At 40.0% G+C, this 12,376-nt stretch overlaps 1 protein-coding gene across 3 annotated transcripts in view; it reads left to right on the top strand.

Moving 5' to 3' along the window:
- Nucleotides 1-509: 509 nt before the first annotated feature.
- G2e3 (G2/M-phase specific E3 ubiquitin ligase) overlaps nucleotides 510-12,376 on the top strand; it is a 28,757-nt gene continuing 16,890 nt past the window's right edge. For all 3 annotated transcript variants that reach the window (NM_001167963.1, NM_001015099.2, NM_001167964.1), the window contains exons 1-7: nucleotides 510-724; nucleotides 3,685-3,725; nucleotides 5,884-5,981; nucleotides 6,080-6,181; nucleotides 8,161-8,285; nucleotides 9,307-9,472; nucleotides 12,022-12,128. In NM_001167963.1, the coding sequence (NP_001161435.1) occupies nucleotides 3,689-3,725; nucleotides 5,884-5,981; nucleotides 6,080-6,181; nucleotides 8,161-8,285; nucleotides 9,307-9,472; nucleotides 12,022-12,128 (635 nt within the window). In that variant the 5' untranslated portion in view covers nucleotides 510-724; nucleotides 3,685-3,688. The remainder of the gene's footprint in view (nucleotides 725-3,684; nucleotides 3,726-5,883; nucleotides 5,982-6,079; nucleotides 6,182-8,160; nucleotides 8,286-9,306; nucleotides 9,473-12,021; nucleotides 12,129-12,376) is intronic.

Consider the following 12,376-nt stretch of genomic DNA (forward strand, 5'->3'; position numbering starts at 1 on the left):
TCAAGTGCGAATCCGTTCTATCAGGTGTTAGTTGACCCGCTATTAATCCTAGCTCTAATGCTTACAGTTCTGATCTTTCAGATATCTGCCTAAAAGATCTAAATGCTTGTGGAAGTCTCTTAAACCCCCTCAAATGTAATCCTTTCAGAAACTCCAGACATCTCTGGGATTAAAATTTTCATTCTGGCCCTCGCTGAAGAAAACCGACCTCCCAGAGCCAAGCGAGGAACTTTTAGGACAATAGGGAAGTGTGATGCAAAAGAATTCCTTGCGGGAGAGGGCCGGGAGAATTCGCCTTCGCGCGCCTTCTCATTAGCATGGGCAAGCCTCCTCCCAGCGTGTGGCCTGTTGGGGGGTGACTGGTGCGCTCCGCACGCCTCCGCGGACGTGCAGGACCGGGAGTTGTTTTCCTGGCCGGGTCCGCGCAGCCACCCCTGCGCGCACGCCCGAACTTCATTCCCACCCCCACCCCGAAAGCCAAGGCGCAGACGCAGCCTCCCTGCGTCCACTTCCCCGGGGAGGGGCCGAGCAGCCGTGGGTTCCGGGTCGCAAACGGAAGTGGACGACGAATTTGAATTGTGCGAGCCGTTGGATGGGGCTGAGCGGGTTGGGCGTACGGCAGCGCTGCGGTCGACGTGAGCGGTAACGCGGCGAGCCTGGGACTTGTGCCCCGCGCCTGGTGAAGACGTGCCCGGGGACAGACGGAGGTGTCACGGGCGGCCGGGTAGGTGTGAGCGGTAGGGGGCTTCTCCACGCGCTGGACGTCCGCGCCCTGCCGCTGTCGAGCCCCGAGCTGCTCTTTATTAATTAAAGAGGGAAGGGGGGAGGGCTTCACGGAGGGGTGCCCGTTGTGGCTCCCAGTTGCTCTTGAGACCGGTCCCTCACCGCAGAGAAATGACAGCCTTGAAATGCCTCGAGGGGATTTAAGCTGAAATCCGAGTATCCTTTGTGTTTAAAACCGGGGTATTTTTCTTTCACACCTTGACACTTCTTGTGTACCGCAAAAATCCGAGCCCTATTGCTCATTTAAACTGGCTACAGTAGCAGCGGTGGCTCACAGATGTTAAGTTTGCTAACAATGGGGATAGGGTCTAGTGTCACCCCCAACCCCCACCCGTTCCGTCCCGTCCCCGCTTTTCACCCTCTTCATTCATTTGGTGATTGTTATTATCGAGTTATTTTAGAGGGACTCAGTGCCTCAGGAATTGAGTTTTCTTCGGGCGTTTTTGCTTGTTTGTTTTTTTGTTGTTTTTGTTGTTCATCTTTTATGATGAACTGGACTCTCACAAACCCCGACAAAAAGCCACACTTTTTTGAATAGCTGAGATGTACACGGTAAACATAAACTTTCTTTTGAAACAAGTTATATACTTTGCCTTATTAAAAACTGACAGGTTGCTTGTGTGTTTTGTAGAAAAAAGGTAACATCCTTTTAAGGTTTTACCAACTGGGTGACGGTGTCGTTAAAAATGCTTAAACATTTTAAAGTGGTACTTAGTAACATCCGAAGTAAGACCATTTCTTCATCCTCTTTCATGCCTGCTAATGAATGCTGTTTTCGATATTCAAGTAGGAAAAAAATTAAAAAGGAAGATCATTGAAAGTGTTTTCAATGAGTCTGCCACAAAGCTATTGGCTGGCCTTTCTCAAACAGTGCAGTCAGATCTGCTAGCTTCCTAAATGGTACCAGCAAGTAACCTGTTGTAGATTTTCTGTATCCTAATGTGCCTTTTGTTTGTTTGTTTGGTTGGTTGTGTTTTGTTGTTGTTTACCCACATCAGTAAATGTCACACTTCATTGTATGCATACTCCTTCCTATAAGGGCTCCCAAGCTGATGGCCTGTACTCAAACATCAGAGATTTTAACTTTCTAGAGGATGGACTTGGATAATGCCTTTTAACTGAAAAGTTAGACTAGTCTACCAGAGGTTTCAAAACATGGACTTCCTAGAACAACCTGGTAATATATTAGTTAAAGACATACAACTAGAACCAGACTTCTTGCTTAGAATTCCCATCCCTAGGACCTCATAGCTGTGTGACCTTGACTAGGGAAGCTGTTTAGCCTCTCTGATTAAAGTCTCTTAGGTAATGGGGATAAAGACTTCCTTGTGTGATTATTGTGGGAATTCTAGGAACTATTACATGTATGAGAACAAGATGCCAAAAATATAGCTACTAACCATGATGTAACTATAGCATGCATTTCCTTTTTTTTCCCCCTTTTTTCTTTTTTTCTTTTCAGTTTTTCGAGACAGGGTTTCACTGTGTAGCCCTGGCTGTCCTGGAACTCACGCTGTAGACCAGGCTGGCCTCGAACTCAGAAATCCGCCTGCCTCTGCCTCCCGAGTGCTGGGATTAAAGGCGTGCGCCACCACCACCCGGCACAATGTCTTTTTTTTTTAATTATAATTATTATTTATTTAATGTATACGAGCACTCTGTAGCCTCCCAAGTGCTGGGATTAAGTGTGTGCGCTACCATGCCCAGCTCTGAGTTATGTTCTTTCTTTATGCATCCCAAATGTAAATCCTTTGTCAGATACATTCAGCAAATGTTTTTTCATTGCACATCTTTCCATTTTCTTAACTTGGAAAATTCTTCCTTTGTCAGGATCAAAACTAGTTTTTCTCTTAGAGCGTTAATGTTTTTGGTGTAGTTTTTCTGTATGGAAGTCGGTGTTTATTTTTTCCTCCCAAACAAAAAGTCAGTTTTTTCTATAGTATTTATTGGATAGATTGTCACTTCTGGAGTTTAATTACCATCCTTTCTTTGCTGGGTAGCCATTAGGCGGAGTGGGAGGGAATTCAGCTTACTGTTATATTATCCATCTATTAACACTCTAAATCACCTCTGGAACTCGGTTTAAAATAAAACAAAAGTTATGGTAGTATGTCTGGATCAAGAATTAGGGACCACCTCAGGGCCTCTCTGAAGTTACATCAGACTCTGTCACCAGAAGTCTTAGATGGCAGCTTGTGCTTATATCATAAAGCTCATGTCTAAAGTACTGCATTCCATACTGAACAGACTTCTTCAAGAAACGTCTTGGAAGTTCTTGTCATCTGGCAGTAAGCTTCTAGACATGACCAGAGAATAAGAGGAGGTAGCGCACGTTTATGACATGGCAGTATATAAATTATAAGTGGTTTGAGCACTGCTGAGCAGGACAGTATGGCAAGTTCTCCAGGCACAATAGAAAGTCATAAAGTAGTGTTGTACAGGGTACTAACATGGGAGCCGAATTGCTCACAGGATGCCAGTGAACAGGTTTTCAAATTAAATAGAGTGCTTTGTTTTTCACAGGAGTTGCAGTTCTGGACAAACACAGTCCTAACATAGCCAAAGAAAGGGTCAAAGGAGAAGATGTTTAATGGGTATTGGCTTAATATTTATTCAGAAATGTAAGAGTCCAGGCAGTTATGTTGTGTAGGACTTTGTGGTGCACCATAGGGCATCTCACAATCTAGTACTTAAATGTTTTAAGAAATACTCTCTCCAGTATCTTCAAATCTGCCACTCTACTTGAACTACTACTTGTTCCCAAGTGAGGAAGTTACATACTGTATTATATAGTATGAAGTGATTATTACCTGATTATACTTATATACTGACTAAATTTAATAAAATGGTTAATGTGAGATTTTTGAAATTAAGATATCAATATGCTTTTATTTTTCCTAGTAAAATGAATGAAAATAAACCTGATAATTCACAAAGTCTTGGTAAGTAACTGAATTTAAAATATTTGTATTATAATAAAATCCATTTAGAATGCTATCCAGCCAGCACGAATGAGTATTCCGATGTATGCTTAGTTAATATGTTCTATTAAATTATTGTGATTATGTTCATTTCCACAAGCTAGATTTGCTGCTAGAAGACATCTTGTCAAATTTATTTTTCCATATTTTATAAGATCAGATATATTTTGAATCTGAGAAAACTTTAATTTTTAATGGTTTTCCCTTTGATAAATGAGGCCAATGAGTAGACAGAAGTCTAACGTGAAAAGGAAAATTTCTAAGTTTACAATTTTCCCTGTTGATACATCGCTGTTTTAGAAACAGAACCTGTTGACTTGCTACCATGAATGGTGAGGAATCTAAATGATTACTGTAGACTTGGATGCACTGCTCCTCCACTTAGGCTTGGTGGGGCTCTTACTTGTTTGGTTTTGAGACAGTCTCACTATGTTTTTTTCTGACTAGCAAATGCAATGTGCTCACTATGTAGACCAGGCTAGCCTTGAACTCGAATCCACCTCCCTCCCTTGTGCTTGGATCAAAGGTGTGTACCACCATGCCTGTGCCTAGCTTTTTTTTTTTTTTTTTTTCCGAGACAGGGTTTCTCTGTGTAGCCCTGGCTGTCCTGGAACTCACTCTGTATACCAGGCTGGACTTGAACTCAGAAATCCGGCTGCCTCTGCCTTCCGAGTGCTGGGATTAAAGGCATGCGCCACCATGCCCAGCCTCATCGACTCTTGAACTCCTCTATTTGGTTCAACTGGCAAGGAAAGCATCCAGGTTTCTGGCCCTTGGCACAGGAATTATAGACATGCACAGTTGAGTCAACCTTTTTTTTTTCCATTTTCAAGACAGGGTTTTTATATAGCCCCGGCTGTCCTGGAGCTCATTTTGTAGACCAGGCTGGCCTCAAACTCAGAAATCTGCCTGCCTCTGCCTCCCGAGTGCTGGGATTAAAGCCGTGTGCCACCACTGCCCGGCGAGTCTACCTTCTTTATCTGTTGACTCTACCTTATTTTGAATAAGGAATTTTGCTCCTACAACTCCTGCACCCCATATACCTGTTGTCTTGTTATGCCTCCTGATTATATCAGTAATGCCAGGAGTTGGGAAATGTTGATGATTTATGTAATACCGTTGAACATTGGTTGGATGTCTTCTTATCCCAACTTAATTTCCCACCAGGTTAATGCCTCTAGTCTTTACTTATATTAGTGTGCTTAATAGGAACCAGTATTTGCTGTCGTAAAAGGTAATTTTAACAGTAAATATAGTGAATTAGAACAGTTTTAATGAATTTTAACTAGTCTGATATAAAAATTAGAAAGTTTGTTATAAAGATGAATGCTTGAACCATTATTGATTCAAGGTCTTCTTAGTATTGGGTTGGATGTACCTCGAGATCCTTCAGCAGCCCAAGTTTGTCTTTCTTGTATTTTTATGAGCTTGGTCTATGTGTGCACATAAGACCCCGGTGCACTTTAATACATGTGTGAGCTTTTTAAACCCTTACTCCCAGATAGATCCATTCTTCCCAACTTCTAAACCAGGTTGGTTTTAGCCAATCAGCTGCGTGCCCCAGACTTTTACGACTATGGTTTGTTTAACCCTAAGAGAATTCTGATGCTGGTAAAAGAAGCAGGCATTTGCCTTCATCCCTTAGGGAGTTACCACATAGGTGTAAAAGCACAACCACCTTGATCTGGGAATGAGGTCTGAGTCACTTCCTTTTAGTCTAGCAGTCTGTTACCATAGACATGAATGAACCAACCAAGGACATCGAGACAAAATTGATCTGGGGATGTGCAGCAGCCGGTAAGATACTCGTCCTGCTGGTCTGAATGCTTGAGTTCCCGTCTCTAGAACTCACATAAAGTTGGGCATGATAGCACATGGCTATAATCCTAGTGTTCTGGGAGTGAGGCATCGGCTGGACACTCCCAGGAAGCCCGGGAAGCAGCTAGGAAAAGGGACATTAAAAGACATGAGGTCTCCTGACCTCCAGATGTGACCCATGGCCACTGGTCACATGTGCACACTTGTGCACATGCACATACACTTAGGAGAAGCACTAATCCTATACATTATTTTGTAATTTTAAATTTCTTTTCTTTTTTCTTTTTTTTTTTGCTGTTAGCTTGTGTTTTCTGCCGAAAAAATGATGACTGTCCCAATAAATACGGAGAAAAGAAAACATATGAAAAATGGAATTTTAGTGTCCACTACTACTGCTTGGTAAGTCAGGTGGTCTGCATTGCCTCATTGCTCATGTATACATCTGTTAATTCCTACCCGTTTTGGAGTGTATTTTCTAATTGAGAATATATTCATAGTTAATGTCAAGTGGAATTTGGCAGAGAGGTAAAGAAGAAGAAGGAGTTTATGGCTTCCTAATAGAAGACATCAGGAAGGAAGTCCAGAGAGCCTCCAAACTGGTAAGTACTTGCTATTCAGTACGCTGGGTACCACAGTGCTGCTGCTGCTGCTGCCTTGGGAGGGTTCTTCAGTCAGTCTGGATTAGAAACTTGACTACAGTATCTTATTCTGATGGATATTGTTACCACATATGATACGTTTTATTAAACATTTTTATATTTTTACAAAGAAGAGCTTAACCTACACTGAAAAACAGTTTATCAGGAGGGAACTTCTGTTCATTATTTCACTCATTCTCGGTTTGATTTAGTTTTTGAAGTTGGTCTACAAGCGTTGTTCTTTTTTTCTTCTTTTTTCTTTTTTTTGTTTTTTTGTTTTTTTGTTTTTTTTCGAGACAGGGTAACAGATGGGGAAGTATCACTAGTTACAAATGACCTAGTTTGTGATGCCCTGCAATCTCTAACATAGTCCAGTTCTGCCCAGCCCCATTCTCTCAGAAATAAGACTCAGACTCACAATAAATTTACAGTGGTCTTATTGCTAGGCTCTTCTCTTACAAGAATCATAACTTGCCAGGCAGTGGTGGCACATGCCTTTAATCCCAGCACTTGGGGGGCAGAGGCAGGCGAATTTCTGAGTTCAAGGCCAGCCTGTTCTACAGAGTGAGTTCCAGGACAGCCAGGGCTACACAGAGAAGCCCTGTCTTGAAAAAAACAAAAATAAAAACAAACAAAAAAAGAATCATAACTTAACCCATTTATTTTAATCTCCATTCTGCTGTGTCTGGGGTTCCCTGTCTCAAGTACCATGTGTCTGTCTCCTCTCATTTCTTGGGCAACTCTCCTGCCTGGCTCTATCCCAGAATCCTTCTTCTTTCCTGGATGTCCCACATCTATTTCCTACCTAAGCCATAGGCTTTTTTATTGACAGGTGACGAATCAGGATACAACATACAATGTATCCTCTCTACAAAGTAATATATTTCTCTCCCCTGTCACTGTAGTCCATCTCAATGTGTGCCAGTTGTAAAAAGTAAGGTTGCTGGGAAAAGAAAGCCGTGTCACTCATGAGAACTTAACACAGAATACATAGAGAGGAAGCATTTATTTGCTGGAGATGGTCACTATATAAAAACGTTGGGTGAGTGGTTAGCATAAAGGGAGCCAGTGGTGAAATAGGATCTGGGGCTCTAGAGGAACATGCTCTGAATGGTTCCAGTAAACCAAAGGACTTGGTAGGGATGCAGTGTCAAGATTCCTTAACATCTTAATAGCAAACTTGGAATTAAGAGGAATCCTCCTTACAAGTTTTGGTAGCTGCTAGTTTTCTTAATATATACAAATTCTCTGCGTGCACTGTGAACCTTTGGGAATATTTGCACCTGAGCGGAGTGCTCCCACACCAGAAAAAGGTATCAGATCTCATTACAAATGGTTGTGAGCACCATGTGGTTGCTGGGAATTAAACTCAGAACCTCTGAAAGAACATGCAGTACTCTTAACCACTCATCAATCTCTCGAGCTGTGGTGTATTTTATCTCAGCAATCTCTCGAGCCGTGGTGTATTTTATCTTTAATTCCCATGATTCAGCCTTTTGTTGAGGGAAGGTTCTCAAGACAGAAACCCAGGGACAGGAAGTGAAATAGAGACTGGAAGAATGTGGCTTTCTGGCTCGCTGCCCATGGCTAGCTCAGCCGGCTTTCCTATACAGCCCAGGACCGCAACGCAGCCACCGTAGGTGGAGATACCACACACCCATCACTCACTGATGGTGAAAATACCCCCACAGACTTGCCTACAGGCCAATCTGGTGGAGGCATTTTCTTAATTTGAGCCTCCTTTTCTCTAATACTAGACTGTCAAACTGACAAAAAAGGAAAAACTACCCAATACAGATCTTAAAACTTTGTCATTTGGGTTAGGATAGAATATATTATAGCAATAATTTTCAGTCTTTCCACTAGGAACACTCATTATTTTATCAAACTGTAGTACTGAAAGTTTTTTTATTATACTCCTGTTTTCATATTTCTTCTAGAAGTGTACAGTTTGCAAGAAGAATGGTGCTTCAATTGGATGTGTGGTACCCACGTGTAAACGAAGTTATCACTTGCCTTGTGGACTTCAGAAAGAATGTATTTTCCAGTTCACTGACAATTTTGCGTGAGTTATTTAACTGCTAATTAAATACTAAATATGAGGAGCTGGGAGAATGATTCAGCAGTTCAGAATATTGGCTCCTCTTCCAGGGGACCCAGGCTTGGCCTCCAGCACCCACCTGGCATCTCGAAACTGTCTGAAACTTTTGTTCTTGTTAAAGAATGATGACAAATGGCCTAAAGATATAGTTCCCATGTAAAATTACTTTTTAAAGTTGTACTGAATTTATACATACAAATTCCATTTGCAAGATATATGAGTGTGTGAGTGTGTACTTGTATATAATCTATTCTATCACATGATTGTCCCTGGAGTTCATTCTATCTGGTGAAACTTGAGTTGCAAGGCTATCTGAGATGGACGCCAAGATTATTACTCACATTCAGCCTTCAGCTCGAGGATGAACTTTTGATTTATATTTCTGTGAAACATTTTATCACTCAGTTCAGAAATTAAATTGCCTTATAAACTTTGTTGAGTTAAAAAAAAAAATCAAACTTACTATGGCGTACCCCCTGAGTACAGCTTCAAACAAGAAGATTTTGTGAATTTTGGCATTTGGTACCCTGAGTATTTCTTGAGTTTTTTGTATTTCTATTTATATAATGGTTAAGCAAAATGGGATATAAAGGAGCCTTAGAGAATACAAAGGAAAGAAGAAGATTAGGAACAGTTTGTCACTTGCATGTGACGTGTCACATGATAGATGTTAAGTTCTTTTAAGTTAGGTGATACTGAATACAGTAGTGTGTGCTCCCTGGGTACGAGGGTAAATAGACTATTAGTAATTAGTCCAGTAGTGTGTGCTCTGCTGGAGTACAAGGGTAAAGGTCCTCTGTTACTAACAAAATACTGATACTAGTCTTGAGGGAGTCTTACCTCCCAGAGTTTGTTTCAAAGCATTTGGCTTTCCTTGAGTACAGGATGCTAGACTATAGGGCCCACATATGTGAAACAGAAGAGATTATAAACTGAGTTGTGTTTTTCTCTTCCTTATATATTCTTTACAAATTTCTACTTTTAGGTCATTTTGCTGGAAACATCGACCCGTTCAAGCAATTACATCTAATAAATATAGTAGTTCTTTACCATGTACTATCTGTTTGGAATTTGTCGAGCCTATTCCTACTTATAACATACTACAAAGTCCCTGTTGTAAGAATGCTTGGTTTCATAGAGACTGTTTACAGGTAAGATAGCTTTTTAATCTTTGACTCCATAATATAAAATCTATTGCTTATCAATTTGAATTTTAATCTGGTGTCATGAAATATATCATAAAATACCAGTATTCCTCTCTTGGAGCCTATTACACTCTTGGGAGCTCTCGTCTCACTTCTTAATCTGTGTTTACTCTGCTCAAACGAAGAAACAGTATCCTAAAAATCAGAGGTCGGCTCCTCATCGAGTGTGTGTGAGTCCCCTTGGATTAATACTCACTGAAAACAGTCCGGTGGACTGCATTCTCAACTTGATTGAATGGCTTTATTTAGAACATTCTTATGGTATAGAAAGTGTTGTTAGTCAAAACCAGGCCAAATAAAGATTTACTTAACTTTTTAACTTGCTTTGTAAAGCTTAGATCTTGGTTTGCTTAGTAAAATAAAATGGTTTGTTATTAACTGTTCAGAGTTATCAGATATTAAGTTGCCTTCTATTTCAAAAAAGACTCAATGGAGCTTATCTGATTTCTGGTTTTGTTTTGTTTTGTTTTTAATAATCTTAAACTTTTATACTTCGGTTATTCAGTTAGAGGTGATAAATTGGAGCCTGTTTTCTTGGAAATGTTTGCTAATTCTCCATACAAACGTATGTTTTAGAGAACAGTTAATAACCATCATGATGTGCAATTTAATTTTATGTGAGAGCCTTTTAAAAAGGAATATTTCTTAAAGATTTGTGTTTAACGGACTTTAATTATTGATGAGTGTGTCTTAATTTTATAAAGATTTGCTTTGTATTTGTTAATAATAAAGTAGAGAGAGTTCTTAGATTTGGCCTAATGTTTTCATGAACTCTTTGTCATTTAAAACTAGAAGCATTGGACTGGGATCTAGCTCCTTATAGAATGCCTGTCTGTCTGTCTGTCTGTCACACAGACACAGACACACAGATACACACACACAGACAGTACTATATAGGGAGAGGGAGGCAGACCGTAGAAATAATGCTAACAAAAAACTGTTGTTTTTATTTCAAAACATTAATTCAGAATTAAATCCACATAGCAACCTGACGGTTACATAAATGTCAGTAGGAGTTGCTATAATTAGAACTTGTTAATTCTTCAGTCACTTTCTCTTAACAGAATCTATAGAGACTTTTCCACTCATGATTACAGAACCTAACGAAAATCTGAACTAAACCCACTCTGGCTTACAGTATATGGCTAAACAATATTTCTGACTACTTTGATTACTGCATGTAGAAATTTTGTGAAAAGAGACTAGACATTAAAATGAAAAGAGTGCTACTGCCCCAGTTTGGATCTCTCTGTCATGGTCTGGTATCCTCCAAATGTTTTGTGCTTGCTGTTCAACCGGTTTTGTCTCTGGGGTTGTTTCTGCTTGTTTCATTTTCTATCAGATATGTCTTTGTATTAAACCTCATGTTTAGTAAGATACCTTCTTTTGTCTGCAATGAGTTACTGTTGCAATGTAGTACTTGGTGTGTGTGGGTATCATTTGCCTACCATCCTCTTTCCTGCTTTAGCATCCATCAGCTGTCCCTTCAGCTGTATCAGTCCACCTTGTATTGTGTGTCCTTCTCTCTTGTAACCACTCACTCGCTTCTCTAAAATACCAATTGGAATTCTAGGTATATTATTTCCTATCAGTTATGCTATTCTTAAAGCATAGTCTTTCTTCTGCATTTGATTCACCTGTTTAATCTTATTAATAGTTCAATTTGCCCAGAATGTCATATCAAGATATATTGTCAATTCTAATTTTCCTAATTGCATGTTCTCTGTCTATCCATGGATGTGGTCCTTGAAATGTCTTCCTATTTTCCTTTGTTTCTTCTAAATGGGTTTTTTTTTCCTCTTTCTTCATGTATATACTTTAAAAAAAAATGGCACTTTTAAAGCTAGGCATGTCAACACAGTAGTACTAGGCAGTAACTTCAGCATAGGCCTTTATAGGATGGTAGTGGAAGGGTTCAGAGATAAGATTCTTGGAGCTCATTTCCCAAATCAGTCTAGCTGAACAGATGAAAAGACTGACTTCAGCCTCTGACCTCCATATGCACACCCACGCACACTCAGGAAGACAGACATACACTACATACACATATGAATAATACTTTTACACATCTATGTTTGCACACGGTAGATAACATTTTCTGAGCAGGAAGCAGCTGCTCCAGGCTCCTGCTCTGAGTTTCTTCTCTCAGTGATGGTGTGACCTAGGAGCTGTAAGACAAAATAAAAATAAACCCTCCTCTTCCGATGTCAGTGTTCATGAGTGTTTTCTTAATAGTGACAGAAAGCAAACTAGAATAGTATTAAAGTTTATGAAAGCAAATTGCTGACTGCTGAAAAGGCAAAAATCATGTATTCATTAGATGTTTTTAAACTGAAAAAAAGAGTTGTCTTTGTTTTGAGTGGCTTTGCTTATCGTTCTAACAGGAAATATTCTCATGATACAGAAAGGCAAAGAGCATGTTCTGTTAGTTATTTAATTCACAATCTGATGAGAAATGCATTGCTAACAATAGATTTTCCCATTTTTTGCTGTAGGTCCAAGCAATAAATGCAGGAGTGTTTTTCTTTAGATGTACACTATGCAATAATACAGACATCTTTCAGAAGGAGATGTTGAGAATGGGAATTCATATTCCTGAAAAGTGAGTAACATTTGGCTTTTTGACCAAAAAGCATTTAAATGTAGTATTTACTAACATTAACAATGACTGTGTGTGTCTGATTAGTGATTGTGGCTAAGTAGCCATGCTGCATTGAGTCACATGCCTCGTCCCAGGTGGCCAGCTTTTGGAGAATGTGCACTATAATGACAGTACCCAGTTAGATGCTGTGTCTCCGTCCAGTCCAGTTCTGGGTGATTTGTATAGCATCTTTAAGTGATCTGAGCCAG

Source organism: Mus musculus, chromosome 12, assembly GCF_000001635.26.
Source record: "Mus musculus strain C57BL/6J chromosome 12, GRCm38.p6 C57BL/6J".
Lineage (NCBI taxonomy): Eukaryota > Metazoa > Chordata > Mammalia > Rodentia > Muridae > Mus > Mus musculus.